Raw genomic sequence first — 10,127 nt, 5'->3', positions numbered from 1 at the left:
TATGAATGAAACAAAAAAAATCCACTTGCTTTTATCTGAGACGGTCGGCCATTTTGCTTTGTATTCCCACTTGCTGTCGACAGAAAATGACCTCACTGCGTCTAAGGTCTCATCTTGCGAGCATCACATGACCAAACTCAGAGAGCAGATGAGACTGTGATGTCATTTTCAGTCGACAGCCAGCGGCAAAATGGAGATGGATGGATGGTTTTATCTTCTGAACTCATATCCCGCAAACAATACTAACCAGAATACCACATTTAGACTAGTTGGGGTGCATAAAAACATACTGTCATGAAAATATTTGACTTGACTTGACCTTTAATCGTGTTTAGCGTTCCAGTACAGTCTGACATGTTCTCATTCCACAATGTTGTGTCCGTCAATTGTTGCAATTCAGGGAGCCCCATGCAGCTTATGAGTTCCGCGTAGTACTTGCCATGTCTAAGCATTTCTACATACGAGTACTTAGTATGTGGTATGTCAAACCCCAGTTCCAATTGCTTTAAATAGAAATATATTGGTAATTCCATACAGCGTCGTGCCTCCTTCCCAGAATTGACACTCTTCTTATCTTCAGTTGACAAAAAAAAAAAAGTCCTTCACCTCTATTTGCGGAGATTTTGGAAGACTTTTTACATCTTGTACAGTTCCAGTACTAATATTCTAATGACGCCGTGTCAACTTAAATGATCTTTATTTAATTGTAAGCGTAACCATAATGATCTTCGTGATTGGGAAATAAAATGGTCCAAATAAGTGCACAGTGCATAAAAAGCACATCATGTACTGAGGCTACAAGAGTGAGTGCAATTTGCTTTCATTGTCATTGTGTTGTCAATTGATGATGTTGTACAAAGACCGGATGTCGTGTTAACTTATTTTTTATGTTAGAATAGGGGATGTTTCAAGGTGCATTTACTGTACGTTGTAAGAGACACTGGGTTCTTGTGTTGTTTTTTTTGCTTCACGTCAAGCCTTCTTGTTTGTTGTAACACACACACACATTACACCCTCGTGACTCTGTCCTGACGCCATCATTGCTAAGAAGTCACAGTTCTACATATCCTTCAAATGAGGAACTTCATGTTCACTTTGTGACCTTTCTTTTGTTGCATTTGTAAAATAACAACAAAGCAGCCAAGTTGACTTTTGGATTTCTTTTTTGGGACGCTTTAACATTTTGCATATTCCTGCCATAATGTGTGTCCTGTATGAGAGTTTGTGTGTGTATGTGTGTACCTGTGTTCATGTAGTTCGTACATATGTATATTTGTAGCGCGGCCCACTACAGGTGAAAATTACCTGTAAGATAAAGAAAGGGATGTCAGTCATTCTGCAAACACATTTAGGACATGATTACACTGCATGGCCACCAAAACCAGCAGATCAATGCAAACTGCTCCATATGTCCAAAGTGCCAAAGCATTCAATGGCGCATTTTTTTTTTTCCAGTTTATTTTGTGTGTATGCGTGCATGTGCGCCTGCCTGTGTCTGTGGGTGTGTGCTCGCGAGCGTGCTTGAGTCACATAATGTTATTTTTGTGTCAGAAGGAAATTTATTGAAAGATTTGTATGACAGTTCATTACAATTCTGATTTATGTGGCAAAATAAAGAGAGGTTATTTTTAAACACCACTGCTGATACGCTGATGTTTGAAAATACGTAAATGTCTTTTTTTGCTTAAATTAATTTTAGTCAGATAGGAAGACTTCACTGAATGAAGCTGGCTGATGTGTGAATTTAAAACGGTAAAAATTAACAAATTGTATGTGATAAGGTGATTGTTTATTTTACTGTACTAAATGGGCAGGTGTACTTGTTTACAAAACAAACCCATGATAAATGGGAGTCAGCACACACTTGCCACAATTTAAAGTGCCTCTGATTAACCCCTGAAAAGTCTGGATCTAGTAGGCTTTTCCTGACCTTTTTTGTTGCTTTTTAGCAGAATCTAAATGTACATTAAACATTTTACACGTTCTTTAACGTTCAGCTTTGTTATTAAATGAAACAAAACTCAAACTAAGAAGGGGGGTGGCGCTCTGTATATTTTGATTTTACATTTTTTTTTAGATTGGTTCTATGTAATGTTATTCATTCATATATTCAGTCATTTTTTTGTTGGTTTCCATAGAATGATTTCATTTTTCTTTCAAAAAAAATTCATAACAATAAAGCAGGGGATGTAGCAACTAACGACTAGCTGTCAAAATCTCAGGGTGTATGACGTCAAGAAAGGGTTACTTCTGTTAAATTACACCGTTACAAATCCAACTTTGATCGTAGAAGGTATTTAAACCCTTTTGTACGCTACAATCTTCGTAGGGGCGGAGTTACGCAATGTGACGTGTCCTTCAATATACATTAAGTCTTAAAATTATATTTATTCTTAGTTTTAAATTACAATGTGCATACTTGGATTATTTCTGATGCATTAAAAGAATATTTATATTTGTTTGTATATTTCCTTTTTCCTCGGATCTGTCCTGTGTTACCCCCCACGTCGACGTCATTTGGGGATAAAAAAAAAAAATAAGGAAAAAAAATGACAAGCCTTGCAAATGGTAACGGGACATGATCAAGACATTGTCTACTTGTAATTGAAAAGTTCCAACGCTTTTGCAGAGTTTCGCTTGAGGTAGGAGCATTTTGATTCTTCTGTGTGTTCTTTCCCTTCACTTCGTTAAAATGACAAGTACTAGTTGATGTGCTAACCACCCGTAGCTAAGGCTAACAAGTGCTTAGCTTGTTAGCTACTGGAAGTTCAGATCGCTACTGTCACTGTTGTCATCGACTCTTGTGGATTGAACATAACAGATCGAAGTAAGTCTTTTAGAGCACGAAATCGCCGGATAGTATTACAAATATATATTTGCTTCTGATTTTGTAAATATATCACGTTGTGGCCATGTGACAGGTAAAAGTATCATCCAGATGTTATGCTTTCGTTTTGTTAACCCCCACTGCTTGATATGCCAAACAAACATCAAGTCCAAAAGTGCAGATCACTTTGAGTTAATTTTTAAGCATGATTTTAGCATTTAATTTGTATTTTGGAGTTGTTTCCCTGGTTGTTTTAAGAGCAGGAAGTAGCAGGTTTTTGTTTGTTTTTAATAAACAAAATAATCCATCCAGTATTTTGCATTGTAAAAATAAATTAATATACGTGGCTTCTGAGTGTCAAATGTTTTTTGGCATGTCTTGAAACGGGATCCTCAGCAGTTTTAACATCTACACGACATGTAATGAAGAGCTGACTGGTAAATTTAGTCTTGCCCTCAAACTGCTTACCTTAGCATGTTCCTCATATTACACTGGGGATTATTCCATGAGATTGGTGTTTTGTTGTTTAACATACATACAAACTGGGACATATTGCAACCTTAAACAGATCTTGCAAATTGATAAGTGACATTAGAAGTGTGTGGGCTGTAGAAAAAAACAGACTGCTATTTTGAGTTAACCCACAGACATGAGTAGCTATTGTTTTATTTGACAGTAAAGCTTAATTTGAACCAAATTTAGTCCATGTTTTATCTGTTTTGAAAGCATGCAATGATATACTGTGAAATAAATGCTTTAAATGACAGATTTTGACTCACCATTAATTAATAATAAATAATAATCATCCCTCTCATTAGTTATACTTTAAACCTGAAAGAGGAATACTCAGTCATTACGTAATCTTACACAAAATAGAAACAAACTCTTTCACCCGAAGAAAATGGTGTGGAGCATGCTCTGAATTGAAATCTAGTGCTGCCATTGTGTGGGGAAGCCATAAGTGTCAGCCAGCCCCCCTCATCTAATATTCATCCTTGACGGGAAAAAAAAGAGGTGGGAGGGATGCCCAGCCTGATCCAGGCAGTGTTTGTAGATTCTGTGTGTGTAGCGAGAGAGCAAGACTTACACTATTGTTGGCCAAAAAACCTTGCAAGGTAAGAGAGATCCTTGTTTCTTCATTTTCTGGATAATCTACCATATTTGTACGTAAACTAGATTTCAGCAATTGTTGGTTGCTTTGTGTTTTTTGTCCGAATGAGGTGACACAGATGTGATGTAGTGATCTCCTTGTTGCGCTGGGAAACCAAAGAGCAGAGAGGGCGTGTCAACTGTTGCCTTTTTTGTTAACAAAGGATTTTTTTCCTGCTCTCAGGATTTCTGTTATGAGAATATAAAGTGGAAATAGGAAAAACACAAATGTCAATCTTTGGCTGCCTTGGCTCTTTTGTACTGTCTGGCCAACAATTATGTCAGGCAGTATTGACCCGAGCACGAACTATCTGCGTGCTTCCTGGATTGTGTTGAGCTGCTTTCAGGGGAACCCTCATCTGTGGCCGCTTACAAGCATTTCATTTTGGTTGCCTGGTCGTGCCACGATGGAAGAGCCCATCTCGCACCCAATCATCAATTCAGATTATTAGCACGACACTAGCTGGATATCATCCCAGCCGGCAGGGTACACCATAGCTTACCAGCCCCCAATTCTGATGATGAATTATTAATGTTCATCGATCGTTTGAATCACTCTTACAGTGAAGCGGCCATGTTTGATGGCTTTTCCTTTTGTTCGGTGAAATAAAAGCAGTCGCAAGAGTTAATTATTGCTTCTCGTGGCTTGGTACTTACATAAATGCAAAGAGTGCTTAATGCTTAAAAACAAGGTCAAAGCTCTGACTAACCCCCCCCAAAATTTCTGAACTTAAATTATGTATGCACTTTGTCTGCTCCAGTTCTTCATCATCCATCATTCCTAAAGGTTTTTATGAAGCTAATTTGTCACTCTTGAGCTTACTTTTGATGGTTTTGATTTTATTAAAAATAATTGATGGCTTTTACTACTACTACTACTTTAATGTTTTTTACTGTATTTCTTCAACTCCAAATGAACACCTTTTTTTATTCGTTCAGGAGAATTATAAGGTACTGCCACACGTAAATTACTTTTATTAAAAGATCTGAACGTGTTGAGGGCGGATACATTTTTCATGTTCGGTTCCATTTTCTGCATGAGCAGCCAGAACTGAGTTAAATGTTTTGATCCTATTTGCATCAATGCTATGGTGACACTAATGCCCTGCACGTATGACTAAAATCTACTTTGTAATTTGCCTTCCATGACGAATATTCATTTTGGTTCATCTTTCCTATGTGTTATTTCCAGACTAGTTTGTCTACGTAGGGTCGACCCATAAGCTATTTGGCCTTCCTCGCCCGCCACAGCGCCGTCCAGGTGAGCCATGGACACCACCACTTCCCTGAAGATGACCTCCGTGGCTGTCCAGAGTCTGTTCAACTACGTGGAGGAGGAGAACCTGGCTGCCATTAAAGCACACTTGGATAAATTCAGAGACGTCGACAGCAGGAGTGATGTAAGTTGATTATCTTTCCTCATAGAAGTTTCTGTATGGACATTGCTGCTTTGCCGACCTAACCGTGGTTTGTTGGTTCAAATTTAACAAACATGCTCTTGATCTCCTTGTTTTCTCCCTTCAGAATGGACAGACTCCCCTTATGGTGGCAGCTGAGCAAGGCAATCTGGAGATCGTACAGGAGCTCATTAGGAGAGGAGCTAACATTAACTTCGATGATGTTGTAAGCTTGCCACGTACACAAACTTGAAATGAATTTAAAGCGATCCGGAGAAGGTGTAAAAAGTAGTTCAGATTTAATAATAATAATAAAAAATATTTAATCAGACTCCATTCATTCATTAATGTCAGATCTTGTAACCTGCAGCTGCATTTGTAGATTGTGTACAGCCAGACACAGCTTTGACATGGCGCTGGGTGGCGGTTCCCATGGTAACAGTTTGCATCTTTACACAGGACTGCTGGACGGCTCTGATGTCAGCATCCAAGGAAGGCCACATCCAGGTGGTGGGAGAATTGCTGGACAACGATGCTAACATGGAACACAGAGACATGGTGAGAATATCGACATGAATAAAAGACGTCAGTAAAAGTGAAATCATTGGGAAATAATTTATGGTGACGGGAAATTGAAACTATGAGATTGCCAAAGAAATAGTAAATAGGTATTTAGTCAAGTGAAGAAATTCAATATGCATATCATATTACAACTTTCAGGTTTTCATTTAATCGCTATTATTGTATTTTCTTTGGAGTGCTGGTTCAATCTGAAAATGCATTAGCTATGAAATGACATTACTCCTACCAGCAGTATTGTGAGTGATGGCTCTTATCCTTTACTAATCTCATTTATAGACCCCTAATGTTATTTATATGAGGCAATGATAGGATTTGCTTCTGTAATAGAGACCTACCTACTGACCTACGAGCATACAGTCACCTCTGTGTCCAGTTGCACTAACGGCAATCCCCGTTAATCTCTTAAAGGAAGTGACACGATCTGAGTCATGCACACCGTGCATCATGGTGGGATTATTTATAACAACAAAAGATCATGTTGGGTGCTACTGTTCCCTTGGTACAATGTGTGTCACTCACTCTCTAAATAGCACATTGTCTCTAGTCCCCAGAAAGCACTACAAAGGTCATCTTTATTGTCTTGTGCAGGGATTAATTTGAAGCCATTTTTGTAGTCCGTATGTATTATTCCCTAAATTGTATCTATTTGTGTCTTTTAATTAGGGAGGTTGGACTGCTCTCATGTGGGCCGCCTATAAAGGTCGTACAGATGTGGCAGAACTGCTCCTGAGCAAAGGAGCTAACCCGAACATCACGGGTCAGGTACTAAGACTAGATACGCTCTTCTACATTCATTCGTCGGGTTTTGACTATGCATTTAAGATTCAGTGGTGGTTCACATTTTTATTGATTTTTTTTTTTTTTTGCACCATATAGAATTATTTTTTAACATGATCCCTGTGGTCTTTCCTAACAGTATAGCGTCTACCCCATCATTTGGGCGGCGGGTCGAGGCCACGCTGAGATCGTCCATCTCCTGCTACAGCACGGAGCCAAAGTCAACTGCTCGGACAAGGTAACCACCCACTGTTAAGTGATAATGTACCCGTGTCATTATCATTCAAATATGTCTGTCCTTTCCTTTTTCAAAATAATTAAATTGCACTTGTCTAACATTTCAGTAACTCTTAAATGGTTTCTCTCTTTACAGTACGGCACCACTCCACTGATCTGGGCTGCCAGGAAAGGTCATTACGACAGTGTGATGCACCTTCTGGCCAACGGAGCTGACGTGGACCAGGAAGGAGCTGTAAACAGATTATTATTATCATAAGAGTCAGTTTATTAAACACACAGCCAACTTGTATTTGTTTCTTTTGCAGAACTCCATGACTGCGTTGATCGTGGCAGTGAAAGGCGGCTACACCGACGTGGTCAAGGAGCTGCTGAAGAGGAACCCCAATGTCAACATGACCGACAAGGACGGCAACACAGCCCTAGCCATCGCTGCTAAGGAGGGACACACAGAAATTGTGCAGGACCTGCTGGATGCCGGCACCTATGTTAACATACCAGATAGGGTGAGACCCACTGGACATTTGTTTTTCAGACAACCACATGGAAAAACAAATGCAATCAGCCTCACACTGTTTCTTCTTTCCAGAGCGGGGAGACCATGCTGATTGGAGCAGTCAGAGGAGGTCATGTGGAAATAGTGCGAGCTCTACTAAACAAATACGCAGATATTGATGTCAGGGGCCAGGTAGGAGCTCCTCGGCGAAATCTTTGTTGATCTTTAGAAGCAAGCGGGAGGCCTATTTGTGTTCGGTGTAACTCAACACTCTTTGTTTTACTTGAAGTGAATTTAAATCCACGGCTCAGAGTTTAAGAAAATATTTTGAAACACCAATAGAGTGCATGACACATTTTAAAGATTACTGCACTACCATTATGTCAAAATGATATTTTGCAACGGTCGTCCCATTTTTTGCTATCAGAAAATTACATTAAAAAAAGGTTTATTTTATTTTTGTTTATTTCATACTAATTACTCTAAATTGAATCCCAATGCCTTTTTCATCAGGACGGAAAGACTGCTCTCTACTGGGCTGTGGAAAAAGGTAATGCCACCATGGTGAGGGACATCCTGCAGTGTAACCCTGACACGGAGAGCTGCACCAAGGTAGAACATTCTACAGCTATTAAGCATGTAATGTCGCGTGTCCTTTCCACCGAAAACATATTGTCCGCCCTGTCGTTTTAGGAGGGAGAAACCCCACTCATCAAAGCTACAAAAATGAGGAACATCGAGATCGTTGAGCTGTTACTGGATAAAGGAGCAAAAGTGTCTGCTGTAGACAAGGTCAGGAATTTTAAACTCTTAATGACTTAGTCATTTTATTATCTTTATTTAATGTGACCTCATTTTGACTAAACAGAAAGGCGACACACCCCTCCACATCGCCATCAGAGGGAGGAGCCGAAAGCTGGCCGAGTTGCTGCTAAGGAACCCTAAAGATGGCCGCCTACTTTACCGTCCGAATAAAGCTGGAGAAACGCCGTACAACATCGATTGCACCCACCAGAAAAGCATCCTCACGCAAATATTTGGCGCCAGTAGGACCATTTCCTCAGTTGTTAAGTTTTTATTGGAAAACCCATTAATGCTTTTTTTATTGCGTGTCTCTTTCAGAACACCTCTCCCCAACTGAGACCGACGGGGACATGTTGGGTTACGACCTGTACAGCAGCGCTCTTGCGGACATTCTCAGCGAGCCCACCATGCAACCGCCCATCTGCGTTGGGCTATATGCACAATGGGGCAGTGGCAAATCGTTTCTTCTGAAGAAACTCGAGGGTAGGCACAGCATCTGAAATCTCCTATTTGGCGATGAGTTGAATTAACAGGACTCCTCTATTCTCTCTATTTGTCTCTCAAGATGAAATGAAGACATTTGCCGGGCAGCAGATTGAGCCATTGTTCCAGTTCTCCTGGCTGGTGGTCTTCCTCACCCTCCTGCTGTGTGGCTCAGTGGCTGTGATATTGGGCTTTACTGTTGATCACAAGCTGGCCATTGCCGTTTCCCTCAGCTTCCTCGCTTTGATTTACATCTTCTTTGGTAAAATCATAGACTTGGGGCATCCCTATTTTTGTGTCACAGTCGCCATTGTATTTTGTGAAAATGTGCTTTCAAATGTGTTGCCCACAAGAGGGCGCCATTACATAAACAATAAAAAGATGTTGGAGGAGAAATCGAGATAGAAGAAAACAATCAGCTTGCCATGTTGAATGTTCTGTATGCATGTTTAAAACAATTCACTTAAAAATATTTGCTATTTTTTTCTCTTTACTCCAGTTTTGGTGTACTTTGGAAGCCGACGTGAGAGAGAGAGCTGGAACTGGGCGTGGGTCATCAGCACTCGCCTGGCCCGCCAAATTGGCTACCTGGAGCTTCTCCTTAAACTGATGTTTGTCAATGCCCCCGAGCTGCCTGAACAAACCACCCGTGCACTTCCTGTCAGGTGACCTTGACACACAAAATGACTCCAAATGACCTTTACCTGAGTTTTTGCATTACATAAATTTTCTCTCTTGTTGCTGACAGATTCCTGTTCACGGATTACAATCGCCTGTCCAGTGTGGGAGGGGAGACCTCTATGGCCGAGATGATTGCCACGCTCTCAGATGCGTGTGAAAGGGAGTTTGGTTTCATGGCCACTCGGCTGTTTCGAGTTTTCAAGAATGATGAGATCCAAGGTGACTTTACTGTCTTCTATTTATGACACCAGCTTCCAGCAAGTCACAGTACATTTATATTACATTTTTTTATATTACATTTACTATTTTCAGATTTTATTTTTATTGTTCAATATCATATAAATGAATGTTTCATCATACATTAACGGAAATATGACAGACATCCTGTTACCATGCTTCAATAAACAGCAATAAGTAAATTAGGGCTCGACACAACTGCTGTTTACATCCGTTTGTGCATTATTAAGTGGTTAAGGAAGCTGTTAATTACAATTAGCACATTGCAAGCTTGATTAAATCATTCTTGTTGTTTCACCGCCCAGGTAAAAAGTGGAAAAAGACATGCTGCGTGCCATCCTTTGTCCTCTTTTCCTTGACACTTTGCTGCCTCATCGCCGGTTTAGCCTTGCTCGCAATATTTAAGGTAAGCTCAGTAAGTCTAGCTTTTGTAGGCCTCTGACTGATGTGTGCTTTG

The 10,127-nt window shown here is 40.1% G+C and overlaps 1 protein-coding gene across 10 annotated transcripts in view; it reads left to right on the top strand.

Annotated features, from left to right (window-relative positions):
* Positions 1-2,394: 2,394 nt before the first annotated feature.
* kidins220a (kinase D-interacting substrate 220a) overlaps positions 2,395-10,127 on the top strand; it is a 30,004-nt gene continuing 22,271 nt past the window's right edge. The window contains exons 1-17 of one of the 10 annotated variants that reach the window (XM_049741267.2): positions 2,395-2,642; positions 5,228-5,376; positions 5,501-5,599; positions 5,833-5,931; positions 6,619-6,717; positions 6,872-6,970; positions 7,106-7,204; positions 7,278-7,475; positions 7,559-7,657; positions 7,979-8,077; positions 8,159-8,257; positions 8,334-8,511; positions 8,588-8,752; positions 8,835-9,014; positions 9,252-9,417; positions 9,501-9,652; positions 9,976-10,076. In XM_049741267.2, the coding sequence (XP_049597224.1) occupies positions 5,245-5,376; positions 5,501-5,599; positions 5,833-5,931; positions 6,619-6,717; positions 6,872-6,970; positions 7,106-7,204; positions 7,278-7,475; positions 7,559-7,657; positions 7,979-8,077; positions 8,159-8,257; positions 8,334-8,511; positions 8,588-8,752; positions 8,835-9,014; positions 9,252-9,417; positions 9,501-9,652; positions 9,976-10,076 (2,064 nt within the window). In that variant the 5' untranslated portion in view covers positions 2,395-2,642; positions 5,228-5,244. Of the gene's footprint in view, positions 2,643-2,733; positions 2,828-3,843; positions 3,943-5,168; positions 5,377-5,500; positions 5,600-5,832; positions 5,932-6,618; positions 6,718-6,871; positions 6,971-7,105; positions 7,205-7,277; positions 7,476-7,558; positions 7,658-7,978; positions 8,078-8,158; positions 8,258-8,333; positions 8,512-8,587; positions 8,753-8,834; positions 9,015-9,251; positions 9,418-9,500; positions 9,653-9,975; positions 10,077-10,127 lie in introns of those variants that run through there. The other 9 variants (XM_049741264.2, XM_049741263.2, XM_049741268.2 and 6 more) reach the window with 9 other exon arrangements.

This window comes from Syngnathus scovelli, chromosome 14, assembly GCF_024217435.2.
Source record: "Syngnathus scovelli strain Florida chromosome 14, RoL_Ssco_1.2, whole genome shotgun sequence".
In the NCBI taxonomy this organism is placed as follows: Eukaryota; Metazoa; Chordata; class Actinopteri; order Syngnathiformes; family Syngnathidae; genus Syngnathus; species Syngnathus scovelli.
This window is presented reverse-complemented; position numbering and strand designations above follow the sequence as displayed.